Here is a 16,189-nt window from a genome sequence, read left to right as displayed (position 1 = left end):
GAATATACACCCTTTATAAACGTTTAAAATGAACATATTTCCCAAATATGACTGTTATACCAAGTTTGAATTTGTGTGTCTCAGTATTTTGTACATGCTACATTCATGTATTAATTTTTGTTAATTCTGTTTCTTTGCACTTCAGTGTTTCTATTGTTCCTCTCTTATAGTTGATGTGTTTCCCTCGGTTTAAATTTCTAACCCGGATTAATTTTTCGTAATTGATTTATGACCTTTGAACACCGGTATAATACTGCTGCCTTTATTTAAATAGATTTGTCTCTTCCTGGTTTATTGTTTATCTTTATTCTTATATAACAAAATCGAAACTGTCAAATATTTAAAACACAACCTGGAAATTTAAGATTATCTATTATTCCTTATTACTTTTTTTAAGGTAGATTCATGGTAAACCACATATTGGATTGTACAATCCAAGTACAAAATCAATCTAGTTGTATGCCCAAATCTGCAAATTTAGGGATAGATTTGCAATTTATTGGTTAGACTGTTTATTTATATAATGAAAACTTGGTGATTTATTGTATATCTCAAAATATTTAAACAAATATCAAATATCAAATTTTGTATTTTTGGAATAAATGTTTTTCAAATAAGCCATTTAAGGGAAGATAACTCTTTTAGTAAAATATTTATACTGGACAGATATGGATTTTTATGCCCCACCTACGATAGTAGAGGGACATTTATGTTTTCTGGTCTGTGCGTCCGTTCGTTCGTTCGTCCGTCTGTCCCGCTTCAGGTTAAAGTTTTTGGTCAAGGTAGTTTTTGATGAAGTTGAAGTCCAATCGACTTCAAACTTAGTATACATGTTCCCTATGATATGATCTTTTTAATTTTAATGCCAAATTAGAGGGTTTACCCCAATTTCCCGGTCCACTGAACATAGAAAATGATAGTGCGAGTGGGGCATTCGTGTACTGGGGACACATTCTTGTTTAAATTGTTTTACATGTTGCAAGAAAACAAGTTCAGTGACACCATTTTATCATTTTATTTTCTTAAAACATATTATAAAACCTATTTTCTCACAATTTATTTCAAAATACTATCTCATAGAACAAATGTGTTTTTTCATAAACAATCTAACAAACTATAGGCAATTTTCAACGAGTCCTGCATGTAGCTTGGAAAATAGCACAGTGACCCATACTTTTTTTATATTTCTGAAAAAAGCATAGTATAATCTTCATTTAGCATGTTTAGTCAAAGTATAAGAACATTCTATCTGAAGAAATATATACCTATGACCTAACCAATTTGACTTTATGAATTAAACAGGATAGTTGATATACAGCAATTAAACAGCATCCCACAGAAAAATGAAGAAATTTGAAGGTCAAAATACAGATTTTTTCCACAACTGACTGTACTGAAAACAATCTTCTACCTATCATTATTACACATAAATATATATGTTTAAACAAGTATTCGCTGTATGTACATAATTAATTAGCAGTATAAACATTACAGTATTTGCTGCATGCATGTGATAACATTTAAAAAATAATACTGAAACAGTTTAATAATAGTCCATTAGTCCATTTTTTAACTTTAGTTTAATCATTCCACTTTTATTTACTTTTTTTTTATCCTGCTAATTATTTTCTGCTACTCTATTTAAGCTATATATATATATATTCAAGATAAAAGGCATGCATTTAACAGAATACAGATACATTAAATTACAATGACATAGATATATCACTAGACATAGACACTAAAATGATTTACATGATTACTATAAATTATAATTTAAAAAAAATAAAATTATGAAAATTGTCATTATATTTTGATAATATGAGTAGACTAGATTAAAAAATGAGTGAAATTTAAAAAGACTAGATTTTCACTGTAGCCTAATACCTTAGGATGACCCACAAAAGTTGTTAAAACTTATTTCCAGTGGGGTCCTTGTGCTATTAAAGATGATTGATTCTATACATGTAGGATTGGTCTACTGCAAATCTGTTGCTGTGGTAGTATGTATACATATATATGTTAGTTGTGAAGATGAGCTTATTTCTCTATTGTGTTGGAACATTGATTTGGTGTTCTATTTCAACTTCAATAGCCATTCCTGAAACAAATTAAAATATTTCACTGCACAGATAAAATGAGTTACTGTGTTCAGTTTTGCTAACATAATACAAAGTTTTACAAATATAACCATTTAGACAACTATAAAAAGAAACTACATTGATTATCAGACAGATAATTATAATTATGGTCATAGTCAACCAGAATAATCAAGTGGTTTAATTACCTCTCTGTATAGAAATAAGAAGAATAGGAATGAGCGGCAATGAGATTGAGACAACACTCCATCCAAGTCACAATGCATATGTGTAAAAAGTAAACCATTATAGGTCAAAGTATGATAATTCACCACCGAGCCTCGTCTTACATTGAACTGCAAGATAGACCAACGGTGTAATTTATATAAATATTCTTTATGCCTAACCATGGAAAGTATATATATATATATATAATCTAGACTACAGTCATATTTTAGTACAAACCAGTCTCAATAAAATCATAATGAACTTCGTAAACAAAACGTAAGGAATTAAAAATTGTTCAGAAATCCAACTGTTTAAAGCATATTTACCTGATATTTCATTTTCAATTGATTTCACTTCCTCTGCCGAAACAGTTTTTGCCAAAATTTCATTTAGTTGATCTGTATAGAGCCTTGTTGGTTTGTTATAGTGATCAAAGCGTTTCAAAAGTTCGCTTAATATGCGACATAATTCATTGAAACGTGTATCATTAATTTGAAATATATCAAAGTGTTGTAATTCGTTTCTTGTCAGTCTTATGCGCTCAATATCATCTCCAATAGCTATGTCGGTATTCTGAATATCTGGCCAATTCCCTCCCCATGGTCCAGGAGGACAACGTCGGTGGTTTGAATTACTTGGAACATGTTTATTAAGTTTCCTGTGCTCACTGTATAAGTATGATATATCACAACCACACCTTGGACGTAGATGTGGTTTATCTGGTTTTAATAGATCATATAAAACATCAGCAAGAATATTTAGAGCAATCATTCCCATCTTTGTAAAGTTGATTTCCTCTTTTGTGAACTGAAATACAGATTAAAGTAGAGAATTATAATGTAAAAAGCCAAAATAAGGCTCAATAGATTTGATGGGTGTATCTATTGTTGGTTAAAACAGGCAGGTGGTCAGAGGGTTAAAATTACAAAAAATAAATACTGAACATAAAACCAATCAGCTATCAAGAAATTTCAAATATTTTTTTCCACTTAGTATCAAAATTTGTAGATTCTGTCCACAATAATTACAGAATACATTATGAAGAGAAACATTTCTGCAATAAAATATTGTAGTACTTTTAGAAAATGAGATAAACACTAGATGTGTGATATAACATGTATAACATACCCCTGTCAAACTGGCTGCTGCTGTTGACTCATCATGGATATTTGAAATGTCTCTCTTACTAGCTTTCACACGGACACACACCTGCAATTATCATATAACACAGCCTGAAGAGAGCAAGCTTACTTACAACACCTTCCCTACCCCATTCAATAAGCTAAAGCTTTTAATGTCCTTAAGACATAGTTTTTCTGTTTACTTTGAAAAATGATCACTTTTCAATGATAATTTTGGGTAGCACTATTGTGTCAAAATATTTATTTGTTAATAGCTTTGATAATGATGATGCTGGATGACCACTTAACTGAAGCCAGAAATCAATATGCATCTGCCACTAGGTTAGGGTCAAAGTTGGTACATGTTAAAAGTTTAAACCTGATGCACTTTTTGCACATGCCATAAGTCAGGAACCTGTTGTTCATTGGTTGTCATTTGTTGACTTGGATCATTAGTGTTGTTGTTTTTCATTTGTTTTATATACCGAAAGATAAGACTGTTGTTTTTCCTGTTTCAATAGTTTTACAATATTCATTAATAGGGCACTTCATAGCTTGTTGTTCAGTGTGAGCCAATGCTTCCTATTGAAGGCTGTATTTTGACCTATAATGATTTAATAATTACTATTTACCAATTGTGACTTGCATGGAGAGTATTCTCATTAACACTCAGACCACATCTTCTTATATCTTTATTAAACCTTCTGTGTATGAAGTATGAGTTTTGGGGGGAATGAACAACACATTATTTTTATTTTTTTAAAGTCAGTTATTTCTATACGGAGCTGGTGGTTTAAATTTATAGTTTTTTTTTATAGACTTCTACTGGTGATTGTGTACAGATTTTGCATCTATTTATTTTATCAGAATAAAATGTTAAGTGTATATAAATGTTTTACAGCGGTATAATACCATGAATACTGTTACTTTAATTATTCACTCTTTATTTTATTGATTTTGTAATAACATTGTATCAGAGATCAAATTTATTTAGTGCCTTTTGATTGAGTTAAGCCATTTCAATTGATTTTTTATAGTGTGTCTTTCTATGTTGTGATGTTTCACTATTGTTTCATATAAGGGGGGTGAATGCTGGTACCTATTAAAACGTTTGTACCTATTTGAAGTCAGGAATATGATGTTCAGAAGTTTTCGTCTATTGATGTGGTTCATAAGTGTGTCTTGTTTCTTATTTTTTTATATAGATTAGACTGTTGGTTTTCCCGTTTAGATGGTTTAACACGTCATTTTTGGAGCCCTTTATATCATAATATGTTGCTGTTCTGTGTGAGCCAAGGCTTCCTGTTGAATACCTATAATGGTTTACTGTTATACATTGTGACTTGAATGGAGAGTTGATTTAATTTTTTCATGTGCTTTTTATATTTACGGATCACAAACAACTGTTTATATCAGTATTGCCCACTTAAAGAGATACTTTTCTTATCACAGTAAACAGTGAAATGAACAAGCGATAAAGATGAATTTGGCAGCTGGTCAATCCTGCATTGTATTAACAAACTATTTCTTCTCTGTGGCAACAGGAAAACGCCAGTTCTTAAATAATATATACATGATATACAACACTCATATTTTTCAAATGAATATAATTAAGTCCTTTACATCAAATGTGATTGCATTATGAAGTGAAAAACAAACACTCATAACGTCTGATGTTTAAAACAATTGATGTAGGCAACAAACACTAGACACCTTACTGTAAAGGTGTCAAAGGTAAGAACAACAATATATTAACTGTTTCTTTTCACACATGACAAGGAGAATTACATGTTTACCAACAGAAAAATATATGTTCAAAAACAAATAACATTTCGATGTCATTTGATACCAACTTAATATGTTATTCCATTTGAATAGCAAAATAATACATTCTGAATTAGCTCATCTATCATTATATTGAAATTACGAGTTTATATCAAGCTTTATCAACTTTTCACTTTATCTCAAATTTAGAAATCTTTCATGAAACTTTATTTTCATTGTAAAGTAATATCTATCATGTAAAATATTGAAAATTATCAACAAAGTAATAATTTGCAACATTTGCTAGTTACCTTAGAGGATGTAGTTTGGACTTGACTGATGCTTTCTATGTTAGGATTTGTTACTTGCATGACTGGTTTAATCTCACAACTCTGGGGCGGCTGAAATAATTAAAACTAGAGGCTCTAAAAAGCCTGTGTCGCTCACCTTGGTATATGTGAATATTAAACAAAAGAAGTAGATAGATTCATGACAAAATTGTGTTTTGGTGATGGTGATGTGTTTGAACATCTTACTTTACTGAACATTCTTGCTGCTTACAATTATCTCTATCTATAATGAACTTGGCCCAGTAGTTTCAGTGGAAAATGTTAGTAAAAATTAGTGAAACATGTAGACCTTAGATAATAAAATTGCAGACCATTTGAAGTGTTGTTGTCAATTTTAATATTATTTAAGTATTGCATTCGTGTGCATGATTTGACAACCCTGCATACCAAGGTATCCACTTCAGGGACTCTACCAAAACGATTTGTAAGGCGTTGGTTCACCACTCGGAGTTTCATTTTTTATGAAAATTGTTAAAAATTGACTATAAAGGACAATAACTCCTTAGGGGGTCAATTGACCATTTCAGTCATGTTGACTTATTTGTAAATCTTACTTTTCTGAACATTATTGCTGTTTACAGGTTATCTTTATCTATAATAGTATTTAAGACAATAACCAACCAGATGCTCCGCAGGGCGTAGCTTTATACGACCGCAGAGGTTGAACCCTGAACGGTTGGGGCAAGTATGGACACAACATTCAAGCTGGATTCAGCTCTAAATTTGGATTGTGATTAAATAGTTGACACAGCATAGGTTTCTGACACAGAATGAATGTGTTCTAATGAACTTAAAATTTTTGTTTTCTCTTAGAGCAATTCACTATGCTGTTGAATATTAATCCTCTCAAAAAAATGTTTGAAGAAATTTTCTTTTTTATTTATGAAATTTCAAATGAGAAAAATTGAACCCAATTTTTTTAATCACATCCCCCTTTCCCTTATTCCAAAACTAATCTCAATTAAAATTTCTAATGGAGTTTGCAACAATAACTACTCATTTAAATACATCATAAAATATTAAGATGTAAAAAAACTGCTTGTTATCACTGAATGGTAAAGATTATTTTAATTTATCAGTTGGTAGTAAAAAGTGAATATACATTGTATATTGTATATAACAAAGATTTAAGTTGATTCTGGACAAAGAAAGATAACTCCAATTAAAAAAAAATCTTGCTATTGCACAATATTTTGCAATTAGATATTTCTTGCTTACTATTCTGGACAAAGAAAGATTACTCTAATTAAAAAAAAATTTGCTATTTCACAATATTGTGCAATTAGATATTTCTTGCCATTGCGCAATACTGTGCAATTGAAAAGACTTGCTATTGCACAATACTTAATATAATAATTTTAGATCCTGATTTGGACCAACTTGAAAACTGGGCCCATAATAAAAAATCTAAGTACATTTTTGGATTCAGCATATCAAAGAACCCCAAGATTTCAATTTTTGTTAAAATCAGACTAAGTTTAATTTTGGACCCTTGGGACTTTAGTGTAGACCAATTTGAAAACAGGACCAACAAGAGGCTGTCACAACGACAGCAAACCGGATTTATTAATATTTATTTGTGTCCTGGCAATATCACAAGAACCATTACTGATGAATGGTGAAAGTGAAAATCGTCAATACCAAATTTGACCTCCATTTTGTCATCAGTATCAACATCTTAAAATTTGAAAAGCTTAGATTGAATGGTTCATGAGTAAATGCAACAACGTGAATGGAAACGCCATTTCACAATCTTTCAAGAACCACAACTCCTGAACGGTAAAAGTCAAAATCATCATTATTGAACTTGACCTCTAATTTGCCATCAGTAACAACATATAAAAATTTCAAAAGCTTTGGTTGAATGGTTCATGAGAAAATGCACGGACACGACTGGAAACACCATTTTTCAATCTTTCAAGAACCATAACTCCTGAACGGTAAAAGTCAAAATCGTCATTATTGAACTTGACTTCTATTTTGTCATCAGTAACAACATATTAAAATTTGGGAAGCTTTGGTAAAACAGTTCATGCGTAAATGCATGGACACGACTGGAAACACCATTTTTCAATCTTTCAAGAACCATAACTCCTGAACGGTTAAAGTCAAAATCGTCATTATTGAACTTGACCTCCATTTTGTCATCAGTAACAACATATTAAAATTTGGGAAGCTTAGGTAGAACAGTTCATGCGTAAATGCACGGACACGACTGGAAACTCCATTTTTCAATCTTTCAAGAACCATAACTCCTGAACGGTAAAAGTCAAAATCGCCATTATTGAACTTGACCTCCATTTTGTCATCAGTAACAACATATTAAAATTTGGGAAGCTTAGGTAGAACAGTTTATGCGTAAATGCACGAAAACGACTGGAAACTCCATTTTTCAATCTTTCAAGAACCATAACTCCTGAACGGTAAAAGTCAAAATTGCCATTATTGAACTTGACCTTCATTTAGTTGTCAGTAACAAACATATTAAAATTTTAAAAGCTTTGGTTGAACGGTTCATGAGTTAATGCACGGACAACATTTGATTGCCGCCCGCCCGCCCGACCGACTGACCGCCCGCCCGACCGCCCGCCGTACATCCCCAAATCAATAACCGACATTTTTGTCACAAAAATCCGGTTAAAAATGAAGAATCTACATACACAGTTAGATTTGGTATATCAAAGAACCCCATTTATTCAATTTTTGATGAAATCAAACAAAGTTTAATTTTGGACCCCGATTTGGACCAACTTGAAAACTGGGCCAATAATCAAGAATCTAAGTACATTTTTAGATTCAGCATATCAAAGAACCTAACTGATTCATTTTTTTGTCAAAATCAAACTAAGTTTAATTTTGGACCCTTTGGACCTTAATGTAGACCAATTTGAAAACGGGACCAAAAAGTTAAGAATCTACATACACAGTCATGACAGTTAGATTCGGCATATGAAAGAACCCCAATTATTCAATTTTGATGAAATCAAACAAAGTTTAATTTTGGACCCTTTGGGCCCCTTATTCTGTTGGGACCAAAACTCCCAAAATCAATACCAACCTTCCTTTTATGGTCATAAACCTTGCGTTTAAATTTCATAGATTTCTATTTACTTATACTAACGTTATGGTGCGAAAACCAAGAAAAATGCTTATTTGGGTCCCTTTTTGGCCCCTAATTCCTAAACTGTTGGGACCTAAACTCCCAAAATCAATACCAACCTTCCTTTTATAGTCATTAACATTGTGTTTAAATTTCATTGATTTCTATTTACTTAAACTAAAGTTATTGTGCGAAAACCAAGAATAATGCTTATTTGGGCCCTTTTTTGGCCCCTAATTCCTAAACTGTTGAAACCAAAACTCCCAAAATCAATCCCAACAGTTCTTTTGTGGTCATAAACCTTGTGTCAAAATTTCATAGATTTCTATTAACTTAAACTAAAGTTATAGTGCGAAAACCAAGAAAATGCTTATTTGGGCCCTTTTTGGCCCCTTATTCCTAAAATGTTGGGACCAAAACTCCCAAAATCAATACCAACCTTCCTTTTGTGGTCATAAACCTTGTGTTAAAATTTCAAAGATTTCCATTCACTTTTACTAAAGTTAGAGTGCGAAAACTAAAAGTATTCGGACGACGACGACGACGACGCCAACGTGATAGCAATATACGACGAAAAATTTTTCAAATTTTGCGGTCGTATAAAAACAGCAAAATTTCCTTAAACTTAAAATTTTTAAAGGGGCAGCAACCTAACAACGGGTTGTCCGATTCATCTGAAAATTTCAGGGCAGATAGATCTTGACCTGATAAACAATTTTACCAGAGTCAGATTTGCTCTAAATGCTTTGGTTTTTGAGTTATAAGCCAAAAACCGCCTTTTACCCCTATGTTCTATTTTCAGCCATGGCGGCCATCTTTGTTGGATGGCCGGGTCACCGACACATTTTTTAAACAAAATACCCCCAAAATGATTGTGGCCAAGTTTGGATTAATTTAACCCAGTAGTTTCAGAGGAGAAGATTTTTTGTAAAAGATTACTAAGATATACGAAAAATGGTTAAAAATTGACTATAAAGGGCAATAACTCCTAAAGGGGTCAACTGACCAATTCGGTCATGTTGACTTATTTGTAAATCTTACTTTGCTGAACATTATTGCTGTTTACAGTTTATCTCTATCTATAATAGTATTTAAGACAATAACCCAAAACAGTAAAATTTCCATAAAATTACCAATTCAGGGGCAGCAACCTAACAACGGGTTGTCCGATATATCTGAAAATTTAAGGGCAAATAGATGTTGACCTGATGAACAATTTTACTTATGTTAGATTTGCTCTAAATGCTTTGGTTTTTGAGTTATAAGCCAAAAACTACATTTTACCCCTATGTTCTATTTTTAGCCATGGTGGCCATCTTGGTTATTTGACCGGGTCACCGGACACATTTTTGAAACTAGATACCCCAATGATGATTGTGGCCAAGTTTGGATTAATTTAACCCAGTAGTTTCAGAGGAGAAGATTTTTGTAAAAGATTACTAAGATTTACGAAAAATGGTTAAAAATTGACTATAAAGGGCAATAACTCCTAAAGGGGTCAACTGACCATTTTGGTCATGTTGACTTATTTGTAAATCTTACTTTGCTGAACATTATTGCTGTTTACAGTTTATCTCTATCTATAATAATATTCAAGATAATAAACCAAAACAGTAAAATTTCCATAAAATTACCAATTCAGGGGCAGCAACCCAACAACGGGTTGTCCGATTCATCTGAAAATTTCAGGGCAGATAGATCTTGACCTGATGAACAATTTAACTCATGTCAGATTTGCTCTTTATGCTTTGGTTTTTGAGTTATAAGTCAAAAACCGCATTTTCCCCCTATGTTCTATTTTTAGCAATGGCGGCCATCTTGGTTGGTTGACCAGGTCACCAGACACATTTTTTAAACTTGATACCCCAATGTTGATTGTGGTTAAGTTTGGTAAAATGTGGCCTGATAGTTTCTGAGAAGATTTTTGTAAAAGTTAATGACCACGGACGAAGGACGACGCCGGATGCCAAGTGATGGGAAAAGCTCACTTGGCCCTTTGAGCCAGGTGAGCTAAAAATGATATGTATCAGTATTGGCGGTTCACTGCTTTCTTTGAAATGTGTGCTACAATTCATTTTTCGTGGGGTTCATGTTTCTAAGTGTTTAGTGTTCTATGCTGTGTTGTTTGTGCTGTTGTTTATCTTTTGAGTCTTTTTCTTTTTTTGCTAGGGCATTGTTTAGTTCATTTTCAACTAATGAATGTGAGTGTCTCTTTCTTTTGGTATCTTTCGCCTCTATTTTATATGTCATTTAATAATTAAATAAAGATATTCATGATATTGGACTAATGGTGCTGCCTCAGTATCTATTCTCTTGTTTTGCAATTCAAATGTCAAATTGAGATAAGCTCTAACAGATATGTGTGTATGTCTCTCCTTCATTTCTAGAAGTCATTCAAGTAAAAAAGCAACAAAAAATACCTCAAAAGAGATTCACATTATAAATGACAAATAAGAATATATTTGGTGTTCTGGTGAAAAGAAGTAAAACAACAAAAATACAGAACTCTGTGGAAAACTCTAAATGGAAAGTCCCTAAGCAAATGGCAAATCAAAAGCTCAAACACATCAAAAGCCTGGAAAACAACTGTCCACAGCTGGTTATATACCAAAACAATAGATCAAGGTCAAAGATCCTCCTTGGTAGGAAAATCATTGTAATGAGACATTGCACTAATGTTTCTAGTCTCAAAAGCCTGCCCTGGTATGCCAAAGGATAAAAAAAGTAATGATTTAGACACAAAAACCAATAAAAATCAAGCATTCTGACTTTGAGTACACAGGTCAAACTTACATAAAGATAATAATGATATGCTACATATAAATATATTGTAAACAGGCTTTCATGGTAACTTATATAGGTACAACATCATGAGTAGCACACGTTTAAAGAACAAACAAGAGAAAAGATTTTAAACATGTACCAGTCAGTCCTTTGAACATTTTGGAAATGAAAATCTGCGAACCACCACTTTACAAATCTCTTCACACAGGTTTATTAATATACCCCTCTCCTTCAATCATAAGGTTCATAAATAAATATTTCACTTACGCAAGGTACTCTACTTTTCAGATCTTGCCATTCACCAATGTATATATGGGTGCATGTACATGTCTCACAGTAATAGTCTGTAATATGCTCTTCACCAAAATCATTTGATCCTGTAACAGACTCTGGTTTTGTAAGGCCACATTCCCATTTTTTCTCAAAGTTCACATTAGACATCTTAAATCTTGTGCTTATTATCTTGATAATTTCCTCTGTCACGAAGTCATCAATGTATTTGTACATACCTCCTTCATGTCCTTTTCCAAATTGCCAAACCTGAATTTGAATCCAATTTGGACATTTCATTATATATAATTTTGCTAATTTTGTCGTTTTCTGTAACTCATAGACAGCTGAGCCCCCGAAAAGAGCAATTTGTCTTTTCTGTTCCTTAAAGACAACTTCTGCAACTTTATATTCCCTGCACAGTGATGCAATCAAATGATTCATTAAATGAGGTGGAAGAAACCTAAACTTATAACATAACCAGGTGGACTTAGTACATGTGTTTTCTGTAACATTAAACATTTCGTATATATCACACTCCGGTTCTGATTTAATCATACAAGGTACATAATAGAGAGGTTTGTCATCACCAGCATCTCTTTGATTTTCAGATATGTAACATGTGTTAGGACGTATAATGATATCAAATTTCTCCATTACGTTCAGGATGTGATCTTTGTGTTTTGAAAAAATGTTTTCACTTTTTTTAAATATGTCGTCTAAAACCTCACTATGTAATATGCCTCTACTATACAATTCATCCCATTTTTTTCTATTTCTAGTACTAATAGCTCTAAATTTTTGTGCTGTGACTATACATCTAAAAGCATCAGACAACCACTGTGTATCTAAAATAATGTAAGAAGGAAGATCTTGGAAATAAACCAAAGCTCTGATCTCATGGTGAAATTCCAGGAACAATCTAAGTTCCTCGTCATTTAGTGGATTAGGTGTGTCAGTAGATATGTGCTGAATTGCTTCAAAAGAAATAATTGGTAACTCCTTTTTTTTCTCTTGAAGTCGTTTTTCCAGCTGAATAAATTTTAAGGGGTAAACTTTGTTCCATGTTTTCATTTTTCTGGCTAAGTTAAGGATGTCTTCTCGGATATGCTGGAATACACTGGGATCATCTTCTGTATTGGAAATGAAGTATTCTTGCCTTATATGTCTTAGTTCATCTTCTGACATATTCTCTGTAAACTTAAACATATTTTCTCTGCATGCATCATCAATCTACAAACAAAATATGCTTGTTTGTTAGTTTGATCTTTACAAATAAATACATGCTGTGAACATATTTGGAAACAAGAAGTAAATCCTAAAGATGTATAAACATATATAATAATCATATAACTACGTGTATATTATATTAAATAAATCATTGTAAGAACACAACTTTTGTAAAATGTGATTAAGGATGTGCTTTTCCTGAAAACACTTCAAATCTTAATACTGATAAAGTAATTTCATTAGATATTGTCAAAATGTTGATCTAATTACGCTACACTATCAGTAAAAACATGATGGCTCTGAAAAAAAATGAAAGAACAGTAAAAGTGTGCTTGCAACCTATAAACATTTGTGTATTTTCAATACCTCTTCTACATTAGGGGTCAATGTATCTTTCCAAGTACCAACAATAACTACTGGTGGATCAAGATCATCTAATGTCTGGCTGTCAGCCGAATTACTTTTGTCCTCTTCCAGTCTACTGTAACAATGGATAGAGTCCATCCATAACTGGAATAAATCTACAAAGAAATAAAATAATCTATCAAGTTATTTCTGTCCTATCTTTTAGTTAAAAAAAAAAGCTCAGAAACCTGAGCTTCCTATTTCAACACTGAAAAAAACAACTTTATGGTAACACTTATATTGTTAGGACTATTTTAAATATGTGCGATGTTTGGATGGTGTTTCATAATGCTTTCAGAAGCTGAATTTGAAGATATTGGTTTTGTTTAGGGAAAGACCATTTAAGTTCAACATGTTCAAGGGGGGTTAACAGTTTTTTTCCCCAAAAAAGTATTCTGATCGCCAGTCTGATAATAAAAAATATTTTAATCAAGCAGATTTGATTTTTTAAAATTTTGTGTACAGATTTCACCCATACCTTGTTGCATGTGTAGTGTTACATTTGGATTAAATGGGGAATGTGTCCATGGGACACAGATGATGCCCCGTCTTACATATATAGTAAAACAAAGTGCATGTTAGCACTGAAGGGTAAAAAAATTGCTTTAATTTATCAGAGGGAGTCAAAATTAAACATTGCATTGTATAAAGCATTGATTGTAGGTGTAATACCACCAAATCATGATACGGCACATCCGGTTGCATACGAAAGTAGGTCTAAAAAAATATTCCCTTGAATTTGACAGTTGTAGAAAATTAACCCTGCATTTCAATGCACTTAATTTTTTCTGGGTCATAAACATGTATGTTGGGTGTCTGAAAGCATCATTCTTTGTTTATTTGATGGTCTTATAAAATATTTTGGAAAGTTAAGGTTACATAGTTACCAAAGCAGGTAACCAGTAAATAATAGTGTAAACATTGGGTTGTTTACTTCCGGTGCTTGTTACTTTCTTATATGCAATGAAATGTAGTGTGAAATTTTCACTGTAGCACTGGAAAGGATTAAACTTTATTCATGCAAAGTATTTCTTTGGTTGAAATAAAGGTAAATACTGTACATTTTTTTTTAAAGTGCCAATTTAACAAAGACTAATAGGGGAAAATCAATGGTGGTATTACACCTGTAGTTGATTCATATATAACCATGAACAAAGGAAGATAACTCCAATTTGGAAAAAATTACTAGATCAATATTTTGAAGAAAAAACAAGTGATGCCAACAAAATTCAAGATCTGTGTTTTGTGGTAATATGCATTGTGTATAATTTTCATAACATTTAGTTGAAGCAAACTTAGAGCTAGAGAACGAAAACCAATTTTGGGATGTACAGAGGGACAAGGGTAAAACTTAAATGCCCCCCCTTTTACAGTTGGGGCAAACAATAATTTGATTGATAAACTTATCAAATTTTAATAAATTGCTTCGCCCAGCACAGCTGGATATAGCCGCAGAGGTCCTACCAATGGTTTTGGCAAAAATGGACACAATATTCAAGCTTGATACAGGTCTAAATTAGGATTGTTATTAAATATTTGAAACATAATAGGTTTCTAACACAAAATAACTGTCGTCAAAGAACTTAGAACAAGTGAAACTGCGAGCTACTGCTCACTGATGATACCCCCGCCGCAAGTGGATAATATTAATAGTGTAAAAATATGCAAGTGTTCGGTAAACAGGAAGTTGTCGAGTGATGAATCTGAAAACACATCACACGGTATAGCTGACTTATAAAAATCCTGAAACCAAATTTCAGAAATCCTTGTATTGTAGTTCCTGAGAAAAATGTGACGAAAATTTTCAACTTGGCTATCATGTGTAAAATCATACAAGTGTTCGGTAAACAGGAAGTTGTCGAGTGATGAATCTGAAAACGCATCACACGGTATAGCTGACTTATATAAATCCTGAAACCAAATTTCAGAAATCCTTGTATTGTAGTTCCTGAGAAAAATGTGACGAAAATTTTCAACTTGGCTATCATGTGTAAAATCAGACAAGTGTTCGGTAAACAGGAAGTTGTCAAGTGATGAATCTGAAAACGCATCACACGGTATGGCTGACATATATAAATGTTGATACCAAATTACAGAAAGGGTGGATGTGTAGTTCCTGAGAAAAATGTGACGAAAGTTTCATGGGACGGACTGACTGACGGACTGATGGACGGACTGACGGACTGATGGACGGACAGACAGAGGTAAAACAGTATACCCCCCCTTTTTTAAAGCGGGGGTATAATTAGTTATATGATTTGAATATATATTGAATCTCTAGCTTTTGTGCAATTCACTGTGCTGTTGTACAATACTCAGTAAATCTGTTTTTAGACGATATACTAAGAATATTAAATGTTGAAGGAATATTGACCACCTTAAAAAAAATCCCCCCCCCCCCAATCTCCCCTTTATCTTGAGGATAAAAAAAATAATATTTCCCTCAAGATATGGTCATAATCTCAATTCAAATTTCCAGTGGAGTTTGCAACCATAAAACATGTAAAACACCATTTAAAAGCATCATAAAAGTATTAAAACATACATAAAAATAATCATAGCTTAAAACTAATATACCTTCATCAGCATTTAATAGTAACTTCTAAAAATAAATTGACAGCTTATCACGGCCAGACAATACGACATTTATTTATAACAAAACCATTGTAAGGGAGGTAATTCTTAATGCTAAAAAAATCCATGACTTTACATTATTTAAAAGCAATGTAAAATTTGGACCAATTAGAAAATACCCCCAACAACCAAACACACAGTTAGATTCAGCATACGAAACAAATATAATTCTTACACATGTAGCAAGATAAATTGTAATACTTATACCAAAAGTCCCAACATATA

General features: G+C 32.4%; 1 protein-coding gene across 1 annotated transcript in view; it reads right to left on the bottom strand.

The window, feature by feature from the left end:
* Positions 1 to 1,005: 1,005 nt before the first annotated feature.
* Positions 1,006 to 16,189, bottom strand: part of LOC134681345 (uncharacterized) — a 32,593-nt gene continuing 17,409 nt past the window's right edge. The window contains exons 5-10 of the mRNA XM_063540928.1: positions 13,292 to 13,446; positions 11,693 to 12,928; positions 5,503 to 5,592; positions 3,435 to 3,515; positions 2,633 to 3,113; positions 1,006 to 2,101 (exon numbers count right to left, since the gene is read on the bottom strand). Coding sequence (XP_063396998.1) covers positions 2,049 to 2,101; positions 2,633 to 3,113; positions 3,435 to 3,515; positions 5,503 to 5,592; positions 11,693 to 12,928; positions 13,292 to 13,446 — 2,096 coding nt within the window. The 3' untranslated portion in view covers positions 1,006 to 2,048. The remainder of the gene's footprint in view (positions 2,102 to 2,632; positions 3,114 to 3,434; positions 3,516 to 5,502; positions 5,593 to 11,692; positions 12,929 to 13,291; positions 13,447 to 16,189) is intronic.

This window comes from Mytilus trossulus, chromosome 8, assembly GCF_036588685.1.
Source record: "Mytilus trossulus isolate FHL-02 chromosome 8, PNRI_Mtr1.1.1.hap1, whole genome shotgun sequence".
In the NCBI taxonomy this organism is placed as follows: domain Eukaryota; kingdom Metazoa; phylum Mollusca; class Bivalvia; order Mytilida; family Mytilidae; genus Mytilus; species Mytilus trossulus.
Note: the sequence above shows the minus strand (reverse complement) of the source record. Positions and strands in the feature narration are given on the sequence as shown.